The 24,231-nt window shown below is 39.5% G+C and overlaps 1 protein-coding gene across 1 annotated transcript in view; it reads right to left on the bottom strand.

The window, feature by feature from the left end:
• Window positions 1-3,394: 3,394 nt before the first annotated feature.
• The window catches only part of THSD7B (thrombospondin type 1 domain containing 7B), a 772,830-nt gene continuing 751,993 nt past the window's right edge, over window positions 3,395-24,231 (bottom strand). The window contains exons 21-27 of the mRNA XM_027590003.2: window positions 20,491-20,650; window positions 19,290-19,463; window positions 19,094-19,189; window positions 16,210-16,292; window positions 14,014-14,206; window positions 10,861-10,948; window positions 3,395-4,464 (exon numbers count right to left, since the gene is read on the bottom strand). Coding sequence (XP_027445804.2) covers window positions 4,383-4,464; window positions 10,861-10,948; window positions 14,014-14,206; window positions 16,210-16,292; window positions 19,094-19,189; window positions 19,290-19,463; window positions 20,491-20,650 — 876 coding nt within the window. The 3' untranslated portion in view covers window positions 3,395-4,382. The remainder of the gene's footprint in view (window positions 4,465-10,860; window positions 10,949-14,013; window positions 14,207-16,209; window positions 16,293-19,093; window positions 19,190-19,289; window positions 19,464-20,490; window positions 20,651-24,231) is intronic.

Raw genomic sequence — 24,231 nt, 5'->3', positions numbered from 1 at the left:
GAGCTGAGTCTGCCTGCTGGGTGTAGTGGGGCAGGAGCCACTTTGAAAGGGCACCTGCTGGGGTGGGTGGGTTGGGTGGGGCAGGTCTACATGGAAATGATGGGGTGGGCAAGCAGTCCTGGCAAGATAAATGGACGATGTCAGAACAGGCTCCCAAAAGCCTCTGACTATTCAGGCTGATGGAGGACAAGAAAAATGATGCCCGCCAGCACTTCTATTTCCAGAGAAAGCTTCTGTAGATCCCTGACCCTCTGGCACATGTCCTAAAATTAGTCAATAAATCTTCATGTATAAAGGAAGTGCTTTTCAAACTGTTGTTTCTGTGCTGGGTCTCAGACTAAGTGATATAATGTGTGCTGGTTCTTTAAGTGCAGAGGCTTGGTTTTCTATAGCTCTCCGGATTTCCCAGAGTTAAATCCCACTGATTTTCAAAGCCAGATGTTATGTGGACCAATTTTCCTGGCACGGGTTCCCATGGCTAGGGATGCCAAGTGTGGGGCTTGATCCCCTCACTCTTCCATGTTTATGATATCCTTTTCACTTGTGGGTAGCCATGCTGGGGGTTCCTGACCACACCTCTGCCCTTCCTACCCTTTTCAATATGTCTTTGCTCTTATGATGTTAGCTGTGGATGATCTGTTTTGCCTGTCTTCAGGTGGTTTTTAGAGTGAGGTGCAATACATGCAGTTGTGGTGTGTCCATGGGAGGCAGTGAGCTCAGGATCCTCATACTTTGCCTCCTTCCTAAGATCCTTCTTGTTTCTTGACGTAGGCATTATCATTATAATATATGCATTAACATTATCACTATAGGTTTTACAATGCACGTTGTTTAATCTTTACATATATGGGGATTTTCTAGTTTTCTTGTAGTTGATTTCTAGTTTCATATCACTGTGTTTAGAAAAGATGGTTGATATTTAAGTCTTCTCGAATTTATTATACTTTGTGTGAGAATGTTGCATGTGTGCTTGACAAGAATGTGCGTTCTGCTTTGGGATAAAGTGTCTTGTACATGTCAAGTCCATCTGGTCTAACATGTTATTTAAGGCTGTTTCCCTTATTGACTTTGATCTATGAAAGTGGGGAAATAATGCTCCCTATTATTGTATTACTATTTCTCCCTTTAGGTCTATTGATGTTTGCTTTCTAGATTTTAGGTGCTCCTATATTGGGTACATAAATATTTACACACTTTATATACTTTTTGTATTGACCATTGATCATTATGTAATGATGTTCTTTGTCTCTGATTACAGTCTGTTTAAAAGTCTATTTTCTGTGATATAAGTATAGCCATCCTAGCTTTTGGTTTCTACTTGCATGAAATATCTTTCTCCATCTCCCCATTTGCAGTCTGTATGTGTCCTTAGATCTGAAGCAAGTCTCTTGTAGGCAGCATATAGATGGGCCAGTGACCTTTGGACACTTTGTCATATAAATCATGTATCTTTGTTTCATTAAGTCTTTTCCTAAAGTTTTATCTTGTTCTTTCATTTGAACATATTTCTCTGTTTCTTCATTTTCCTTGACTTTCTGTTGGGTTTCTATCCATTGGATGAAACAGCCACCTCTACCAGTTTTGAAGGAGTAGGCTTGGCATAGATGAGCCTTTTTGATTAACCCTGCTGGTCTATCAAACCTTTGTCACTGTCGAAACAACCTACTTAGTTCTTTGTGGCTCTCAGTAGGTGAGGGTCTGCCAACACCTGTTACTGTCCCAAAGGGGAGGATCTCAACCAACACTTAAGATTCAGGCTGATTGGAAGCTGGATCCTCAGGCGACAGCTTTTAAGCTATGCAAAATAGACCTCTTATAGGAGATGACTAGGAGATGGGCTTTTCTGTCTGCTCCTTCTTCACGGAGCCCTGGGGTAATGGCCAGTTAAGTACTGTTTGCTGTTTGATATCTTTTCATTGGACCTATGAACACAATGCCCAGTGGCCACCAGTCAGGTGATCAGGAGTCCTCCCCTGGTTTGCAGCCACAAAAACCAGGGCCCCAGATGCATGTACAGTCTCCTTTCTAGGAGATAGTGGCCACCTGAACAAGGTCATGGGAGAACGTAAAGATGGGATCCACCAGCCTCCATGGTGTTTGTATCTTAGTAGGGCCCTAAATGTGTGCTTAGATACCTGACCCGCAGGTCAAAGCTTTTAAGATATGCAGATAGCCTCTTTCATAGAAAGACCGCTGCCTGTATGCTGTGCCCCGGAGGTTAGCCATGGTGAGTGTGTGTGAATCTTTCAAGAACTATTTCTCAGTTTTCTAGTGGGGGTTTTGTGATGCAAGTCCCACTGGCTTTCAAAGGTAGATGGTTTGGGGGGCATCTCACAGGTACAGGTCTTAAAAGCTGGGGTGCCAAAAGTGGGGTTCAAACCTTTGCTCCTGCGGGAGAAGCTTGGGGTTGTGAGTTCCCTTCCAGTCGTGGGTCACTGCACCATGCATGGGGCTTATGGTGAGATTATGTCTCAGCTTCTCCTGTCCTGATGTATTTTCTCATTTGCTTGATGTGTAGGAGTTGCTCAGTTATTTTGGGGGTTTATTTCATTGGGAATTTTTCCATAGGAAGCTGTAGATTTTGATGTGTCTGTCTGGGGTGGGGGGTGTTAAGTTGGCGATCCTCTTACATTGCCATTTTGAACCACAAACCCATCTGACATTTTTCTATGTCTAACCTAAGAGGAAAATGATTTCATTATCTTCATTGTGTGGGTGAAACAAGAGATAATTTGCAGTCCTTATGGTGGATCATACATGGGTAAAGGGCACAGCCAAGATTTGATTTCTGAAGCAGGATCTCTTGAATTACTATGAACCAGTTGATGCTTTCATTTAAGTGAACTAATAAGAGGCCAACTCTAGGGGGTGTTTTCTCAGTGACACTATAAATATAAGCCATCCTATTTTCATTATTTTTTTTCTTTTTAAACCATAGTGTCATTGGACAAAACCAGTAAATCAGCATTAAATGCTTAACAAAAGTCATAGGACAAATGAAAACATCCTCTAACATTCCCATTTTCTTAGGACATTGGCATATCAGTGTTTGCCCTATTTCAGTGGTTTGTTCTAATATTAAATGAGCTTTAAATATTCCTTCAGAGCTACTCTGTGTAATTGTAGTTGGCTCTATTTCATGGTGTACTCGCTAGTGTTGAGAATGTGGAATAAGAATCCTTTCCTGTGGCAGTGATTTCATCTGTCAACCCCTACAGTAGTGACACAGGGAAACTGTCAGTAAAACTGTTTTTGTCAAAGCAAGGGCATTTCATAAGTGAATAAATCTAGAATAGGCAACATCTTCTTGAGCACTTTATTTGTTATAAATACAAGTCAATACCACAAGATGGCACCTTCTTACTCTCAACATCTACAATTACAAACAATTATCTTCATAAAATGGTTTCAGCTTTTTAATGTGTTTAGGTATTATTGAAACCTTATAAAAGCAAGACTCGCTACAAACAGGATTGGTGTTTGATGTATATTAAGTGAGGTCAGAGAATTAAATTCAAAAAAAGAATTTATAAATATTCAGAGAAAATTGAAATTACAAAAGCAGAGTTTGTCATCATTAAACTGAATTACAAGTGTGTATGGTATAGTACTATATCTACATGGCTAAGTTTCTGTTAAAATAGTGTTAGTAATCAAATAATCTACCTCATTCTCCAACATAACCACCTAACACTCAATACATACTTCATTCAGAAACCACCTAGCTTTCATCTAGACCAGCAGTTATGCCCACTCCATTTTTTTTTTCAATAAATGCAACCCATGAAGTGCCATCATCCCCTGGCTACAAAACAAAATACAATATTTAAAGGTAAAAACTCAGAGAATTTCTGAAATGGTAAACCATTCTCTCTGTGTTCATGAAAATAGGCAATCCAATTTGAAAGTCTTTGAACCAATGTAAACTCTAGAAAACTCAGTGTTGAAGTATGGGAAGAATAAAGACTTGCACTAATATAGTGCATAAAAGCAGTGTCAGGCTCATCATTTACAGTAAATGCCTTGATTGGACTTTCCTCCAGATTGTCATCATGCTGCTGAAGATAAAGTTTACTGAAGTCTGTGGGAATTCCATCATGTTTTCTTCCTCCCATTTCCAAACAGGAAGAGAAGGGTTTTCAGGACCCTTGGGAAAGTCAAAAAATTAAACACACACCCACAAACAACTTGAAAGCAAAATGGCAGACCTAATAATCCTTGACTCCATGTCCAAATGAAGTTAGGTAACATTACTTTTGCAATTTTTGTATTCTGCCCAATGTATCACAGCAAGAGATTCCTCAAAAAACTGAGAAGTCTGAGAGCTACAAAAGAGAAAGCGGTTAAGGCAGTTGATGTCTACATTTGGATTTCTTTTCAGGTTACATGTCTAAGTCTCCATCGTAGGCTAAGGTCAGAGGCTTCTGTTGGGGAGGTGTGCTTTGATGTGGTTTTGGTTTCTTGCTGCAAAGGGAAAAGAATTCCTCAGATAAAGGTTCACAGAGTTCTGTTTCATCTGCCAAAGACAATTATGAGGTATAGAAATTCATGTAGTTAAATGACAAAAGATAGAGTGCTCTGAACCTGTGCGTTTCTTTTTTGAATACTTCGTATATTTTATCCCTATTTTAAGGGTAAGCGATCATTTTTTCAAAATCTTAAAAATGGTTTCATAGAAACAATGAACTTGGTAGAGGGCTACTTGTTCTTGTTTATACTCAGTAATGCAAACATCTGCTGTTCACTAATTGCCAAGCTACTGTGACCCTCGTATCAGAGATGTTTCATAGGAGCAGCCAGACTCCTCTGCCTTACCCTGGTGTGGTTCTTAAGTAAACACACTTCTGCTCTGGCCTGGAACCTGACATTTAGATGCCATGACACCCGGGCCTGTCAGGAAACTTTGATCTTGCACCATGCAGAGCCACTCTCACCTGGTCTCTGTTTTACCTGAGGTTGACAACTTTGCCAGGTCAAGGAGGGCGGCTCTTCCTTCTCATAGAGAAGTTGAAGTTGAGTAACCTTGGCCAATCACACAGTGATGGCCCAGATCTGGGGCAAAACAATCTGCATTACACTTTGTTTCTTTAGTATGGGCAAAACTCAATTTCTCTTTATGAATGTTTATAGTTTGAATTTTACCACATCGTGCCCCACCCCTACCATACTGTTTCTCCTCCTTCCTTCCTCCTTCCTCAGTGCCTTGGCTTTGCCATGCCTCCAGAGCCCAGCTCTTTGGGGTGGTCCTTACCAGCATGGAGCCAACTCTTTCCTTGTCTCCAAATTTGTTTATTTTATATAGCATCGATTATTAATTGGAAGTATACTAAGTGCCTACCTTGTGCTCAGCATTCTACATAAAATATCTCAATAAACCCAGAACAACCCTGAGAGGAGGGGAGCATTAGGGTCAATACTTTACAGAGAAGGACTAAAGAGGTTACTTACCTTCCCCCAAGTCACTGAGTGGCTGAGGCTGAAATTTAAGCACGTCTAACACAGAGGCCCAGGCCCTTAACCTCTTCAGTGCACTCTCTCTGTGTCCATGCCATTAACTTGGCATGTGGTAGAAACAACATTTTGTCTGTATGTGGGAATTTTTATACTTTGAACTTAAATTAAAAACACATTTTCATGTGTACAATTCAGTGGCATTTAGTATATTCATAATGCTGTGTAACCATCATCTTATCTAATTCCAGAACATTTTCATCACCCCCCAAAGAAAAAAACTGTACCCACCAAAGTAGTCTTCCTATTTCCCCTACCCCCAGCCCCTGGCAATCACTTAACTTTCTACCTCTTAGGGATTTGCCTATTCTGGATATTTCATACAGATGGAGTCACACTATATGTGGCCTGTCTGGCTTCTTTCCCTTAATGGTTAAAATGGTGGCTTGTATTATGTGAATTTTTACCACATACACAAAAAGAGATGCTTGATAGAATTAAAATGAGTCTAGGGAGAATCACCTAGTTTAAATGCTCAAGTTCTAAAACAATTTTTTTGGTTTGATAATGAACATTGCAAAAATAAGAAATTAAAAATGATTTTAAAAATCACTAAAGGAAAAACCACAGATCCTATCAGTGTTCCTGCTTGGCATCTGGGGTGCAGTGGATGCTCAGTGGGTGATGAGCTGAGGATAGGCCGAAACCTGCTCTAGCATCCTCTGCCATGGTAACCTTAGTCTCTGATTTTGTGCTTCTCAAAAGGGTATTCACTGTATAATTATTAGAATATTCAACTTAACTTTATATATAAGTATATTCCAGTGGCTCTAGTTCTATTGCTTGGTCCTGTCTCTAGCATAGAGAATGGGCCCACCTTGAAATGAGGGTCCAGAGCATGCTAATCTGCAGCATTTCAATGTACTACAAAAATCACACCACAGTTTAGGACAACTTGGAAGTGACAGCTTGTGCCTCTACTGTGGTGGTTCTGGTGGTAGTGAAGGTTGTCCTAATAATGAGATAGTTCAACTGAAACGAGAGTTGGGATCATCTCCACCCTGTATCTCCTGCCTTTTGGAGGAGAAAGGAAGAGAGATGAAGAAACGTGGGTGCTTCCAAAAAGTTTCTGACAATCCATTCTTAATTAGCATTTGCCAAGGGCGAATGGGCAGAGAGAAATGAAGGAAGAGCTGAGTCCGGGGGGGTGGGGAAGAGGGACAGAGATGGCGGGATCTTTATATTGATATTGCCTGGGAGACATCTAAACTTGGCCAGCCTGTTTGTTGAGCCTATAAAATTCTTAAAATATTAGATTTTTATGAATGAGTTTCCATGTATGGGATTATGGGGAAAAAAGAGGGGTCTCCTATTGTGTAGGCTTTAAATCCTTGTGGGCCATGGGGTGTGTTGGGGATCATTTGGATGAAGACCTCATTTTTTACGAATCCCTTCAAATTGTTTGTTTAACCTCTTCGCTGATACTAATATCATAACTATGAATATATGAGAGTTGAGAAATTTTAGAGTTTGAAAGTTCTTAAATGCTGGTAAACTAAGTGGTACATGCTGGGTAGCTGAGAGTTTACGGTTTCCTGACCAGTTAAGATCTCTGAGGGGAGGGGCTGTCCTTAGCAATGCCAGCAACTAGGAGACCTGTCTTGAGAGGCCCTGCTCTCTTTCCTTTCTCCCTTACTGGTACTCATTTTTCCCGTAAGAAGTATTTTTTAAAAAATATTTTTTCTCTTCAACTCCGATATCAGGAAAGGTGTGACCACTTCACACTAAATCAGGACCCGCAAATGCCTGCCTCATAGGCCACCACCACTCATCCTGTACCCACAGTGGATCGCTAATCTGTCACACTATTTTTCCCTGTCCGACTGAGGTGTTGCCTCATAACTCTTCCTAATGGAGCACTCTTGACAGCCACCACCACTTTCAGGGTTGGCACAGGGATAAAGCTATTACACAACATTGGCTGTAAGAGACCATTGCATGACGCGCGTTTAAAGTGACCTCTTCCGTGATCGTTTGCATTTTAGCAAAGGACAAACCCATGAAGCCCGCAAAGCAAACTGATGGGACTTAACAGCACCACTGAATTCAAGCCCCAAGGACCCATCCCCAGGGCAGTAGAGATTAAATAGCTTGATGAAAGCCTGAAATGGTCTTTGGTTTAGGCAGCCACTCCTGAGGGCAGAGCCTCTGGTAGTGGGGGCACTACTCTCAAACTTGGGCAGAACGAGGACCCATTTACTGAGTTGCACTGGGCAGGGCAGGAGAGATATGCTATAGTTATCTCGAGCAATTTTCTGGCACTATGTTTAGATTAACTACACACTCACCCAGTGCTCGTCTTTGCTAAATTGCCTCATGGATCTTTACTGCCAGGGGAGCAGGGGCACCAGTAATATTTCAAAAACTTCGAACACTAATGGTAGATGTACAAAGGGTTGTATTTGAACGAAGTGGTCCTTAGGAAGATGATTTTTCTATATTCTCTCAAAAGCATTTCTAAGTTTTATTATAAATTGCTTTCATCTAAAGTATACACCTAAGGCCTGGCATATTATAGCAGTTCTCTAGTCCTAAGCCTTTTATATTTTGGGGAGAAAATATGAAATCTCCAAAACTGTCATCTTCTAACTCCTCTGCAAACTATTTAATAGAAATAAATGCCGTGAAAGTATCTATTTGGACTCTTCAGGCAGCTCATATGTAACAGTAAATGGTATGTGTTTTGATACAATAGGTCTGTTCCGAGGTCTATAGCTTATTTGGGAAACAAGGAGCCTCTAAAAAAATATGAAAACTGTAGCCACTACATTGAATCTAACGAGTTTTTAGGATCACAAGAGAAAGAAATTGCAGACTAGAAGACCCGTGGAAAGCCCGTGGAAAGAGCATAATCTCTGGGCCTAGGCAAACCTAGAGGTGAGTTTACCAGGCTGATGACCTCAGGTAAGTGATCCTCAGAAAAGTTCAATAACTTAGCTCTCTTTAAAATGGGTATCATAAAGCAACAACTTGGTAGATAATTGTGAGGACTGAAAAGGCAACCTACGTAAAATACTTATTCATCCACTATTCTACTTTGGGTGGTAGAGGAGGAAGATATTAAAGAAACAACTATAATCAATCACAGCCTAGAGTAAATGCCAGAGACAAGGAAGAAGGGACAAGTGATTCCAGACTATTTGGGAAAATGCTGGCATTTGCATTTTACTGGGAAGAACGAATAAAGTGTCAAGAGCTAATGGTAAAAATTCATTCTGGAGGGGAATGGGATCGAAGAAGGAAGCAGAAGAAGCCTCCTTGTAAAATTAGAAAGTACCACTGTAAGTACCCTTACATTCAGGACTTATAAGTTTTTCATATAATGAAGAGTTTATAATACAAAAAAATACATAAGTCATCAAAAATATACATGCACAGTATCAGTAAAATGGTGAACTTCCCTAATACATGTGAATGGGTACAGGGGGGTCTTGGGGTAAAACTTCTGAAACAGCAACACAAGGAGACTGAAAGTGCTGTATCTCAACAACTTAGATAGAAATGAAGATGGTAAACTTGAAAAACTGAACCTGACTGTGGAAAGGGAATTAAAGCAATGACGAAGATGGACACAGCCTCTTATGAAAGTAGAGAAATCTTAATGAACTAAGATTGATGGGAATGTAGAACTAAACACATAGGTTAAATATTCCAGTACAAAATTACCATTTTATCAAAATAAATTATAAAGGAGGTGATTTTTAAAAAAAAGGTCTTCAATGAGAAAAATAGATTTGGGCTTATAGAACACAGCAGACTATCCAAGGCATAGGGAAATAGAAGTGAAATTGCAAGGATTGTTCAAGCTTATTGTGGAAGCATTTAGTTGGCTGGTTAGGCAGCCAAAACATGATTTTATTTTGCTGTCAAAGAAAGTCACTGCTGGTGTCTGAGTAGGAGAGGGGCTGATCATCTGGCTAAATTTTAGGAAGACTAATTTATGTAATTTGGTCACTGAAAGGTAAGGGAAAATTGCATTGATCTTTAAAAAATTCTCTAGAAAATTGTTTCCAGAATTCAGTGATGTACCTAATTAATCCCCAGAGTTGAGAGTCATTCAGAAAGGACCTCAATAAATATTTATTCTTGAAGGAATAGAGAAATGTAAAAAGGCAAATTTAATGACTGTTACTATAAATTAAATTACTACATCCCCAATTCCAAATCCTATGGTTCCCTCTTCCCTGGAATACCTAAGAGATTCAGAATTAACAATAACAATGATGATACATCTAAGCTTTTACAAAAGAACAAACTCTTATTCCCTTACACTGTGTTGGGCCATTACTGTCGGAGAAGTTTCTCATCTGTCAAACCTTCATGTCTTTTGTTGCACTATCAGACCTTTTCCTCCTTTTTTAATCTTTTCTAGTGATGAATGCATCCTACTACTCTGAACCTCATTTAAGGGGCATTCACCTTCACATTTGTTCATTAAGACAAACAGGATCTAGGAATACACACAAAATTTATCAATTGAGACATAAAAATTGGTCAAATCATTTGATTGTAGGGTGAAGAACTAACCAAAGGTGTTACTTTTTACTACAGCACTATGGGAACATTAGTTAGATTCAATTTCTAGCACTATAGGTAGCAGAAAGAATTAAAGTCATCTTATTTTCTTCATTAATTTTCACTGATCCAAAGATTTATAAACCCGTGTAACCTTGGAAACAGAATTTGAGGCTAAATGCACAAAGGCTGGATTTGAATTGAAATTAAAACTTGGGTAAAATATTCTCAACACTTGAAAACATTCAAACATATTTACTTCTGTCTCGTTTCAAGAGCAGCTCAACTAAAGTATATTCTGTACAGTAAACCAATCATCATTTTCTGAGAATAATAAAAAGTCACAAAATGGGGTTCCTGGAATTGACAGAAAATTTTCTCAGATCTGGTCAAGCTGGATAAACACATGGCTCTACTATTTAAAATGTACTAAACAGGTTGTTTGAACCCACTGGTCAAGATCGATAGGTCATTTTAAGAATTAGAATTCTCTTAGAGCATTAGCTCTTAGCCTTAGCTGCATTTTAGCATTACCTGAGATGCTTTTAAACATCTGGATGACCTGGACAGAGGCAAGGCTAATTAACTCAGAATCACTGGGCCTGGGAGCCAAGTTTCAGTCCCTAGAAGGTACTAAGAGAAGCTAAGATTCAGTCAAAGCTGAAAAATAATCAAAATAGTAAAATGAGGACAGGAAAGATAAATGATTTCAAGTATTCCACTCCTGAAAATTATTTGTGGGTTAAGGGTCCAGTTATAATGGCCACGGATCTTTTAGTATAATACCTCACCTATCAGAATATGGAATATAATGTTTTGCTAGTTAGTACTTACCAAAGAAGGTAGGAAGTAAATACTAGGAAAATCATGATAAGAAAACCTCCACCTGAAACGCCATAAACCCATATTTTTACGCGGCCATCTGTTTAAGATAGAGATTAAATAACAAGCTTAGCATACAAAAGTCGTCTTCTCATCTGAATTATCATCTGAATTCTGAGACTGGCATAAGTCACAATCATAGTGGAACTACCCCTATGTGACAGCTAGAAAACATCCAACGAAGGTGAAAATGTACGACAGTCTATCAAATTTTTCACAATGGCAAACACACACCAGTAATCATTACTGCATAAGATCTAACAATTGTCAGGCTATTTTAAATGTATCTGTGTATAGTCTTATACATATAGTACAAAAAGTATTGCAATACATTTTGACAACACAGAACCAAAAAATTAAGAGGCCATCCTGTATGCAAAGAAAACTATCACCACGTTCAGTGACAGATGATATCGAGTGAACAAAAACTATATGCCCAAATAATGTCAAATTATAACCATACATGTAAAAGTATAGACATTATTTTGATATCCTAGCTGCCAGAGTTAAAAATAAAACCAAGTAAGTCTGATCTGTTTTGTGATTTTTACTATGTTATGTATAACTTGAGTGTATGAATGGTTTTCTATGTTCTGTTTATGTGAGCACCGTTGACTGAGAAAGACAATGGCCTTAGCGTTCCCAAGGAACTGCCTTCCTTTCTGAAAGGTAGACACAGAAGATTGATTACATGACATGAACGTAATTAACTGCAGGTCCAAAAAAACATCTCAGCATCTTATTTGAAAGGCTTCTGTGGGATGAACAACGATCAAAATCTATTGTAAACACTTGTTTGGGATAATATCACAATTACATTAAATTATATTGTCACTACCCATTACAGTTTTTGCTTACAAGACACTTTTAAAGACTCAATTAGGTTTTAGAATGAGGTTTCAATGTAGTAATGATATTTTTCTATGGTCATGAAACTTTTAACAAAGCTTTGATTCTGATCTCTTTGAAACACTAACGATGAAATCCCCTCTTCTGAGTTTTTTACATCAGGGGAAAAAAAAGTCTTCACTGAGTGAGAAAGCACCTTTCATCTTTTTACTGCTAAACCTCACAGAGCTGAAGTATTTGGAGGATCCAGAACTTTTAAATCCCCAGTGTAGAGGTATGTGGTCCCTGTTACTTAAAAACGAATATAACTTTTTATAATAACATAATGGATAGGATCAAACTTCATACTATTAAAAAAGGATATGTAGTGAAAAATAAGTCACCCTGCTACTTTCTCTCAATTCCCAAGCCAGGAGCTACCACGTTACCATTTTCCTTCCCTTTAGCATTTTAGTTTCCTTTGTATATGCAAATGTATATGAGTACATGCATACAAAATATACACCTTTTTTTTAGTATATGTGCTGCCAAAGCAAGCACTACACCTTTTTTTAAAGAGATACAAATGGCACATATTTTGAATTGTATTTTTTAAAATAATTTCCCATGCTAGATCATAAGGCAGGTCTCATTCTTTTTAATATGAGGCATATTGGGTAATTGTATCCTATTTTATTTTTCCATATTCTGTTTATACCTTTGTTTCCACTAATCTTTGTAAGAAGCATTTGTAACAAACATCATTGAGTATACATATATATTTTTGTAGGATGGGTTCTTAGGAAATAAATCCTAGGTCAAACTGTATGATACATATTGCCTAAATGTCTTTTTAGAGGTTGCTTCAATTTACACTCCCATCATGAGAAAAACACAGATACACATAGATATATTCACATACGTGGCACCATTGATGTTTTAATTAGCCCCCAAAGGCTAAGGACCTCACTTGTGGACTTGAGCATTCATTTCTCTAGAACCTCACCCTAATTCTCTTCCTGAACTGGGGTCTACAGGCAATGGGTGGGCCTGGCTACATTTCCTCCCACCCTCCCTTCAGATTTAAAGCTACTGCTAATTTAATCACAAAATGAATGCGATGTTTTAAAAATCTATGGCATGCCCAGACATTGAGTGGAATCAGAAATAAGATACTGTGGTCATCCTGAAAAGTTGGCTGAGGAATGTACATCTGGTTTCTCCTGCTAGATGTAGTGTCCTTTGGGCCCAGGCTCTGGTTTTTGCTTCATTTAAGCATATCATTAAGACACTTTCGATACATAGAGGCCTGGGGTCTGGGAGGAAATTCCCAGGGTATGTTTTGCCTGAGCTCTGTGTACATCTTCCCTCTCCATGCCCTGTCTGTTAGGCCACTTTGCTTAATTATTAGTAGCATTTTGTTTCCTAGCAAAGGTATGTAGGATTAGCACCGAGAATCTTGCTTTCATTTTCTGCATACTTCATAAGGGGGTAGTGGAGACAAATGCTATGACCTGACTTTCAAATCTTCCTATCACTTAAGGGTGATAGGACCTTGGTCAAATTCATTTTTCCTGTTTCAGACTCCTAATCTCAAAATCATTAGGTTTTTGCAACCTAATGAGATCATTCACTCAATACAACCAGCACAGAATGACAAGGTATACAGAAAGCTTCTCCTTAATAACCAATTCCTGACCCCTGCAGGCCCAGCACTGTGATAAAATTCACAACAGTCCTGCAAGATAGGTGTCTTTGGACCTCTTTCCTCATTTATGAAATCAGTGGAGAGAGGTGAAGACGTTACACTCAATCACAAAACAGGTACATTCCGAGTCTTGATGCCAAGGTCTGTCTCTGAAATTAAGGCTCTTCACAGGTCCACCAGCGTTTCTGAAACCATATAGGGTCCCTAGGCATTTCCTGAGGTATCTGCATGTTCTTGATCTATTCCAACTTTTGCTTTTAATTTCAATTATATACACAAATTCACAGTTACTTTTGCAGAGGTAATTAACAATGAAAAGATAATTTTAAAGGCTAATATTTTGGGGACTTAATTCCCTGTCCCTTAGACTGGGGTTGAAAGAGACTTCTCTTCAACCCTCCATGAGAACATTTTACATTTAAAGGAACTACCCCTTTTTGGCATTCAAATTTGAGAAACCTTGAATTGGACCACATTACCTCTCCCGTCTCCTCTTTCCCTCCTTCCCTCCATTATGAACCCCAACGCCCCACGAGTAAATGTATATTTCTTACTCTTAATAAATGTACCTGGATCAAGGGGTTGAAGTGACCATCCTTTAAAAATGTCATGTATCTTTGAATTCACCGGTCTGTTTTTCCCTGCAAGGTTCTTCACATCAGCTTTTTTATCCTCAGAGCCGGGTACTTTCATGCAGTAATCCAGGAAACCATTGGATCTCATGATCTCTGTATAACCCTTCTCACAGCCACAGACTCCACCCTATAGCATCCAAAATAGTTTTATGGTTACACGGTGATGAAAAAGAACAAGGTAAAAGTGGGAATCACTTAATAATGTGTGTTATGTCAATTGGGGGTTTTTCAGCAACAGAGTTGCCCAAGAGATGAAAAACTGAGCAGTTCCTTTTTGTGAATTCCAAAGTCAACCCTTAAATACATCATCAGATTTTTCTACAGGTTGACAATTCTCATGCCTTCCAGGTATTCTTTGTCTTTTCTCTCTTACAGAGATTTTAAGTTATTTAATCAAATTATCCTACGCTCTTCCCCCACCTGTTTCAAATTCCTGCCGGCTCACTTGAACCTACTGCCCTTGATGCTGAGAAGTAACGCAACAGGGATTATGTACCAGCGCCTTTGGGCTTTGTGCTCTTTGATGTCTGTTGCCGAGATAGCTGCTGAATGTGGCTTACCACCTTCCACCGTTGATCCCTAACTAGTCTGAACTACCTCTCTGCTTGCAGGCTTGGTTGTGCCCTCAAGGAGGGCAGCCTAAGTGGAGGAAAAAAAAAAGACTTCACCAAAGGCACATGTCCCACATTCTTCCTTGGAGTACCCTGAGTGTCACACTACAACACATTCCTAGTTGGCATTGTGACAATGTGTTCTTCATGTTTCTCTGTGAATTCCTGGTCATTTTCATGTCAATAAACCTCCCCAAGGTGCTGGCTAGGGTGAAATATAACAAGGATTTCCTTCTCTCTCTTGAAGTGAAACTGAAAATAATTGCTCTTCCGTCCTCCAGGAAACACAAAGACAACAGAGAAGAATAGAACAACTTAAGCATAAAATTATGAATCTGTAGGACTTTGCTGTAGGGGCGCCTTACCTGAAAATATATGGCATTTTTTGAACAGACCCCAGTCTCACATAGCCACTCAAGTCTGTGTGATTCATCAGGATCAATACATTTGGGTCATCGAATTGTAACACATCAATTTTAAGGAGCAACAGATACTAAAACTAAGGGGACCACCTCAATCTTCTACAAAAGGAAAAGGCCAGAAAAATAGGGTAAAATTAATGCCCATTGTTTAGTAAAAGGCAGTATTTCAAGATATTACACGGTGTCAATAGAGAGCTGATTAAGACAAGATCACCTCCAGTCTAAGTGAAAAAGCTGTAACCAATCACATGTGCCAAAAGTTCAAGGCAAAAGGTATTTGTTTTATTAAAAAGGGTATCCAGACACTTAGTGGAAAGCTACACCTTCTACTTTGCAAACATGATTAGCCTATGAAGTGGTTGCTGACCTCTTTTCTCCTCTGTAAGCTTAGGTACTAGCTTTTCTGTGGTATAGAATTAGCCCACCTTGAAGTGAAAGAACCATAAAATAGGATTGAGTGCTTGAATTATTTTTAACCAGATCATTTTTGGAAAGAGCACATAATAATAAACCTGTTTCTTTAAGGAACATGACATAATTTTATGTATGCACTGATCATTATGAGTGCCATTGATTAGAATACATTGCACATTCTGCATTAATTCTAGAGCAATGGTAAATGGGAGTCAAGGGAGAAGAACGGAAGAAAGAGTTCTGCTTTAAAAAAATGCGTGCCCATATGTAATTTTTCCTCATAGGCAAATATTTAACTTATTTTAAATGAACTGAAAATTTACTCATACTAGTGTAATCAATTTAATAAATAATTAGCAAATATGAACATTGATAAGATCTTTCCAAATAGTTTGGGTAGATGAAAGGCTAATAATGAAAGAATAAATCAACTGAGGATATTTATTGATAAGCAGAGGTAATATGAATTAGCTATCTGAAAGGCACATTTGGCTATAGCCTTAAGACATGGCCCTATTTAAAAAAAAAAAAAAAATTCCTTAAGAGCTGTGATTATTCCTGCAAATTCCTCTAGATGGTACCGTGAGCACATGAAACTGCTGCTATAGTCTACTGGAAAACCCACAACAGCTTATGCAGAAGACAGCAGGTAAAGGTCTAGAAGTCTCCAGCACAGGACTCACCTGTGTACAGTAGGAGAAAGGTTTTTTGCAGGCTGGATTACACTGCCGGACCGCAGCAGGACGTGCCTGAGGGGAGCAGCCTCCTACAAAACAAAACAAAACAAAACAAATAACAGAAAAACCCACCATCATTTGTGGACTTTTCTGTGCTAAACATTAAAACAAAACAAAAAAAAAACAAAAAAAAACTGTTTTCCTCTCTTGCTACTGTGTAACAGTATTCTTTTTTATATGCATTTGCTGACACATAGGCCAGCTGTATTTTATTGATTAGGAAGAACTGTTCAAGATGGGAGGCTCTGCTAACAAGATGGGGGCAGTAGTTTTTATACCTGCTCATTGGCAATGTCATTCTAGCATATGGCTCTGCTTGAGGGCCACATCTATGGGCCAGGCCAGGAAAAGAATGGATGAAATTTCAACTGAAGTTCAGGAGCCGAAAATATATCTGCTCAAAGACTCAGTCTGTGTATATTTTTCTCCAGTGCCTGACTACCTCAACTAGGCAATAAGCCAGTTGGCAACAATCAATGCTAAAAGAATGCCACGGCTAGATTTATGGACCACAGTCGCAAACTCCTTGGTAAAACTTTAAAATGTATCTTAACCAGAATGCATACACACACACACACAGTCACACATGGAGCTTGACACATTTTTAAAAAGCAAATGTATAAGCTCCAGGAGAGGCGGTCATACATCTGATACCATACTTGCCACTATTAAATATTTTTGAGTAAATGCATGGAATAATGTCTATACTCTACAATAATTTACATAGTAGCCATGCCTTTCAGCATTCGGGGACTAGTCTAAGAACTTGATGTAGTTGAGGGCAGTATTTAAATTGTATTTATGTAATACTGGTTTCACTTATAGATTCCAGCTTTTGCCTTACTATATAATTGTCACCCAATTATAGTTTATGATTTGGTAGCTAGCAAAAAGGATGGTGTAGGAAACAGATTTTTGTTTTCCCTGTGAATGAAGAAGCTAAATTCCTAGTGTTACTGAAAGTATAAAAATCCCCACAGGGAAAAAAAAAAAAAAAAAAACCCTAAAATCCAGAATTATACCTACGTGTGAAATGGATAATTTGGACATGGTTTTGTTGCTACCCATACTGCTTGGGGGCCTGTTTCCACTCTCTTAACCAGTGATCTCCAAAGAGCAGTGTCTGCGCCCCTGAGGAGAGAATCTCCAGGGAATCAGCTAGAAAATACTAGAATTTGTGTAGTTCATACAATAGAAGCTGTAATACTTAGCAGCTGGTCATGCTAACCTGAGCTCATCAGTGGATGGCCCAGTGTTGTAGACTGGTGCAACAAGTACACTGAGGAGACTTTGAGAGTGTAACCCTCACCAGCCAACTCTCAGCATGCTGCAGAGGATGCTGCTTGTGGTGTTCCTGGTTAAACAGATTTGCAATGTATTTAGTTTCAACAATAACTTACAGAACGGGCAAGCAGCTTAAAATAAATTACCTTAGGGATAAACTACAGATTAAAGGGAATACTATAATGCAAATATAGGCAAACAAGACCAAGAAGGAGCTGACAATTCTTCAATTCCTACAGAAGAATAGAAATTCTCTCATTGCTATGATAAGCTCTGTCAGCTGCAGTAGCAGTAAAAACAATGACAATTTTCTCTGAGAAGGCATTAAGAAACGTTAAAATTGAGATCATTTGTACAATCAGATTGTATCCACTGTCAAGTATTAATGACTAGCAAAATATCCAAAACCAAGCTTCCAGTGCATGATACAAATCTTTATAACTTACAGCAAAAGTTTTTTTTGTGCCATTAAGAAATACCCACCCTTTTATTTTCAACTTTTGTATGTGTTTTATAATATGATATGGTAGCATCATAGAATGTTGAGATGTCATCAAAAACTTTTTACTGAGAAGGTACATGATTTAAAACGTTAGAGACTATTGTTTTAAACTCCCATGTGCCTTTCTCAGCCTTTGTCTCAGAACATGATATTTAAGGAAATTTTATTGTGTAAGTCATTGGATGTATTATGGGTCTTCGGATAGAATGGTTTGCTTCTAAGAGGCAAAGGTCTATTGCTCAGCCATAAGAATGAAGTCTTGCCATTTGCAACAGCATGGATGGGCCTGGAGGGTATGATGCTAAGTGAAATAAGCAAGACAGAAAAAGACAAATACCATATGATTTCACTTATACATAGAATCCAAAAAAACCCAGAACAAATGAACAAACAACAACAAAAAGGAACGAACCGGAGTTATAAATACAGAAAATAAACTGGTGGTTGCCAAAGGTGGGGGAGCGGGTGTGTTGGGTGAAATGAGTGAGGAGGGTTAAAAGGTACAAATTTCTAGTTATAAAATAGGTCACAGGGGGGTGCCTGGGTGGCTCAGTTGGTTAAGTAACTGCCTTCGGCTCAGGTCATGATCCTGGAGTCCCAGGATCGAGTCCCACATCGGGCTTCCTGCTCAGTGGGGAGTCTGCTTCTCCCTCTGACCCTCTTCCCTCTCGTGCTATCTCTCATTCTCTCTCGCTCAAATAAATAAATAAAATCTTTAAAAAAAAAAATAGGTCACAGGGAAGAAAAACACGGCGTTGGGAAAAGAGTCAACAGAGCTGTAATACAGTTATCTTGGTGGGCATCCTGTGTATAATTATTGGATCACTCTTTTGTACACCTAAATCTAATTTATTTTTAAATGCCAAGTACACTTCAATTAAAAATTTAAAACAAAATAAGGTCTAACGACAATTTGCTCTAAAGATCATCTAAGGCCACCTGCCAGGTCTTCTCGTGCTTATAATTTGTAAGCTAATTCTCCTCACAAACAGCAACACTCAGAGATCTTTTTGAAGTGCCCACACAAATCTTAGGCAGGAATACCTGTGACATTAATGCCATCTGAACGTTGGCACCATACAGTTCGTTCATTATTGTTCCAAAGACTTGCTTTCCATGTGTAGTGATAACATTTGCCTCCTGCAAGTAAATATGATAACAGCGGTTCTATTACACCTCACGTAAAAATAGAATAAGCATTGATCATTCAAGGCTGAGAACTGAAAACTGCTCTTGGTACCTGCACAAGGGCGTGTTTCTAGAACCTGCTGAGGGCAGCTGTCTTGGTTCTCAAAAGACTGGACTATAAATGTCCTTGACCTAGACTGGTGGCCCATTGTCTCGAAGCTTCTTCCATTGACGCAGGTTAATTCACATGTGCTCCATTCTGACCATTCCATTAAGTGGCAGTCTCCTGGATGATTGTGCGGGACAGAGCAAGGAAAATAACATGAAAGCTGGCACTTGAAACATTTACACGGACAGGGTTGGTTCACAGTGAGCTATGGGTGGGTTGTACACACTATGCATTTGACCTTGACCAATTTTCCACTTAGAATACTAAGAATGATAATTTATGGTTTAATCTAGTTTAGCAAGAAAGTATCAAAAACCAGATTGCCATTACTTCACTTCAAATCATGGTGGTCTTATCTAGCGGACACCATGTGTCTTCTAGTAATAATAAACTTTTCACAACAGTAACTCAGTTTTCAAAGAGCCACATAATGTCACAAAATAGACATTCATAGAAACCATATAAAGGGGAAAAGTTGGTCTCTGAAGTGAAATATCTTTGAGTATAAAGAATGTTTATTAATCTAAACATAATTTGTGTGTGTGTATACATACATATATATATACACACACACACATACATATGTATGTATGTGTTTACACACATGTGGATTTATTCAGCCACCTTAAACTTAGGCCATACAAGCTAGGTTGGTTATTAGGATTAAAATCAACTCATATATTTGATGTAACTAATGACCTTCACAATTACAGAATGCTTTCATGAACCTACAGCCTTACTTGCTTCCACCACACCACCTTTCCAGTGTTCCTCAACTCAAGGATCCAGTCAGCATTTTTTGAGTGCTGGTCAGTGTGCTAGATACCGTCAGGTTAGGCATTATTAACACACTTTCTAGATAGAGCAACCATCGGTCCAAGGCACTAAACTCTACGTCCCTGATAAAACACCAGTGATATGACAAAAATCTAACTTCATTCTTAAATTTCCAAGTCCAGTACTTTTTTGCCTCTTACCTACTTTGCCTCAATTGAAGCTGTAGGGATCTTCCAAAGTCATAACTTTATTAACTGTGGTTAATTCAAAATTTCAATTTCGATGAGAGCTTCTCCAGGAAAAAAAAATAGAAAATGAATTTAAAAAGCACCAGGGAAGTCCCTCCCAATCATTTAAAACCACATACCTGGGCAAGGCACAGAACATGGCTGTTTCAGGATGCTGTCTTGAAAAGGCATTTCTCCACACAGGGCATCATCTACACTTACAGCCGAGTGAGAGACTGAACCATTGTGGACCACGCAGGACAGGCTGCGGATCTGGACTCCTTCTCCACAGTCTCCACCCTGTTAAAGGAAAGGATACTGTCAGAATTACCCAAACAATTAGCATATCCCAGTTTCTCGGCTCTTGCCACCTCCTGGCCAAGAAAATCAGCAGCTTCCTCCTCTTGGGAGTTATCTTTCAAGTGTTGACGATAAAGCATCACTGAGCAGTTCTCCTAGAGCTGATAGAGAAGTTGAAGTAGAAATGCAAATTTATTCCATGGAATTTATGTACTCAGAATATGACGATTCGTTTTGGAATTTATGTACTCAGAATATGACGATTCGTTTTGGAATTTATGTACTCAGAATATGACGATTCGTTTTGGAATTTATGTACTCAGAATATGACAATTCGTTTGGAACCTTGGGTAACAGAATTGACTGAAAAAGAACAAACAAGACAAAATTTGTCTAGGTGTATATATTAAAATGGCCTAATCCATAATCACTCCCCGAGAGAGCATGTATAGCCACAGGGCATACATTTCTCTTTTACTTTGCTCGTTTTTCTTTGGTAGGGAATTCAGTCCTTTCTCATATGGATTAGGTTGGGGTTTCCAATAAAACACTGATTTTCTCTCTTGCCACAACAAGTTGTTTTCCCAGCCAGCCTTCTGTGTTGAATAATGTTTTCTTGAAGATACTTAATACAAATCCCACTCAGATTTTTCTGGGCAATTAGAAAAAAAAATTGTGCAGTGTCTCACAGAAACAGAAACTTAGAACTGGAAAGCTCTTAGTGGTTATCTGACCTAACCGTCTGCCTGATGAAAGGTTTCCTACTATAACGTTTTTGGCAGTTACTCATGAGTATTTTCTCCTCAGTTTTTGTCAGGGGTTCATACTTCAAAAAGAAGTCCACTGGATGTTTGGATAGCTTTAGATAGTAGCTCTGTTTTTCCTTATGGAAAGTACCTTAGAAAACAGAGCCGAAGCTAAGGAGGTAAAATCCCAAGAGTGAGGGTAAAGAACTACAGCAGGAATGGAGGGGAGCGCAAATACAAGGTCGTGTGTTACCAAGCTGGCCTCAACTTTGCAAGGAAGCCCAGCTGGTTTCTTGGACACCCATATCTTCCAGACAGGCCATGTGGTAACAGCATGCCTCAGGAGCATCCAAGATGGGGGAGGGAGGCAATCCCAGGCACTGTTAACTCCGCGAAACGTCTGAGGTGTGTTACTCAATTCCCACTAATGCCAGGAGTCAGTGGAAGAGCTAGGGTTTTCATGACTACTGCTCACATGGTGGCCGAGGGGGAGAGAGAAAGAGCTAGAGCGAGCCCCCCATCTCTGTACCTGTGCTGCGGCAGTCAGCGATGCCATGTGCTCTAATCCAGTAACTCATTATTTGGTGGCAGTCTGGTAACTGTGCCCTGCACTGGGAAACCGGGTTTCATGTTCTTTTTATGCCCTCCCCAGTTTTATGCTGCAGGAGCCAGAAACTGCCTCTCCAAGGCTTTGGGGCTGCTGTGGCCTTTGGAGAGGCAGGAGCAGAGGAGGAGGAGGGGATTGACTAATGCAGTCAGGATAGTGGGACAGGGCGTGGAGCAGGTCTGGGGGCTGCTGGGCCTGCCGAGCCCCTTCCAGGGCCAGGCACTGTGGCAGCAACTGCCAAGTGCCAAAGGCAGGTTGTGAACAGACTGCTGGACGTACAGGCTGCTACGGAGTGGCTGCTGAGAAAAATTCTTTCCATAACAAGGAAGTTAGGATTCAAAGACCTACTGGCAAGAAAGCAAAGGTGTGACTTAGAGGAGGTCCAAGCTGTAGCAACTTAAAGCTTAAAAATCTGAATAGGCACATAAATTGGGGCTATCACTTTTGCTTCTAGAGAGGTTTTAATAAGAATTATCATTTGTTTATCTAAGATGGCAATTCCCACACCTGACTTAACAATACTTCATACCTGCTCTAATCATTTCTCTGGCTATTGTCAAACTGCCAAAGGAAATGCACCCTAATTTTGAACCTAAGTGCAGTTTTGGGGAGATGAATAGAGGTTCCGAGTTAATTCACAGTAGATTCATTTAGCTCTAGTAAATGTTTACTCTCTAAAGTCGAAAATAGTTGTAAGTTGAATTTCTTTTTTAGGGAAGGGGGTCTCTCTTAGAAGTCATTATTCTGGATGATGGGTCCATCGCAGAATTGTCTGAGGTGTATGTTTTGCTATAGAGTGCTTCAAGAGAAGAGTCTGAAGCCACGGCAGCATGCATGAAATTTGCTGCCTGGAACCTCGGGTAACAGAAGATGCAGCTGATTAGAGTTTTCTTTGACATGGCCAGAAACAAGTCTCCATCAGGGATTCCTTTCAAAACCAAGACAGACAACAATATGCTCCTAGTAGGTATCCAGAGTCAACTTTACGCTCTTCTGTCCTTGACAACAGCAGCCAAAGATGAAGAGAAATCAGCATCCGAATGATAATCTCATTCATAAAGCAAGCATTCACTCTCATTCATGAAGCTTTACACATGAGAGACTGAAAACAGACCCAGGCTTCTTTGAGCAAGACTGTCAATAAGTGAGGATTCTTTCACCGACTCCCCGCTATCCGCATCATTAACGGATGTTTCGTATGCTCTGAACTGGCATCTCCACCAGATGTGGAGAGGCAGATGGTAATAATAATCATAATCATAGTTTTAATCAAAATTACAATAGCAACTACAATTTATTGAGCTCTTAATTTATGTCAGGTACTATGGTAAGTACTGTATTAAAACTGTGTAATCCCTACCAAAAGTTCCCAGAGAAACAGGTACTATTGCTACTCTCCTGATAGAGATTAAACAAACAAACAAACAAACAGACTTGTAGAGCTTACAGCCTTGGCAAAATTTGCAGAGCTAGGAACTGACAGAACCTTGACCAAAATGAAGCCTGCTAGACTTAGGAGTCTGAGCTCCTAAAACAGATTCATCAATATATGTGTGGATACATATGTTATCAACTGAGGACTCTGGAAAGAAAAAGAAAACGCTAAAAAAAAGTGAAGCCTGACGATGAACGCTTCCTTGTACTAATCTCTTTCCATGTAAGATTGTGGCCGAACTGGCACATCCGCTGAGCCCTGTGTTAGCGCCTCTGATGGTTTGATCCACTGGATGGCAGCGGGCCACTTGGACATCCCCACCACCCTCAGGGGATGAGTGCCCAATGTGTATCTGGCAGGCAAGGGCAGCCTGGACAAGGAGAAGCAGGAGTGCAGCTGTGAGACAGGATCTTCCCTTGTGTGCAGAGGCCTACAGGCATTTTGGTCAGTAATTCCAAACTCTGCTGACATACACATTGAAGAAAAAGCCACGTGCTAAAAAGATACTGGGTTTAGCAGGATACCACCTGCTAAAAAGATATCTGTCTCACAAGGAGTTCACAGATAGGCTTCAAGAAAAGCTGAAATGCAGCTTGAACTCAGGCATTCATCATGCTTCCCTTTCTCTTTTGCCTCTTCTTTTTTGTGTCACCCTCTTTATTTCTTCTTGCTTCTGAGATACTTAATTTATCTACAAGGCAGGAAAATGTGGCAGGTAAGAGTCCTGAATACACTGTCTTTGAACAGCTTCAGTTCCATTCCAAATTCTTAGGGAAGAAGGCTGACTGGCCCT

The sequence above is a fragment of the Zalophus californianus genome, chromosome 3, assembly GCF_009762305.2.
Source record: "Zalophus californianus isolate mZalCal1 chromosome 3, mZalCal1.pri.v2, whole genome shotgun sequence".
Taxonomy (NCBI): domain Eukaryota; kingdom Metazoa; phylum Chordata; class Mammalia; order Carnivora; family Otariidae; genus Zalophus; species Zalophus californianus.
This window is presented reverse-complemented; position numbering and strand designations above follow the sequence as displayed.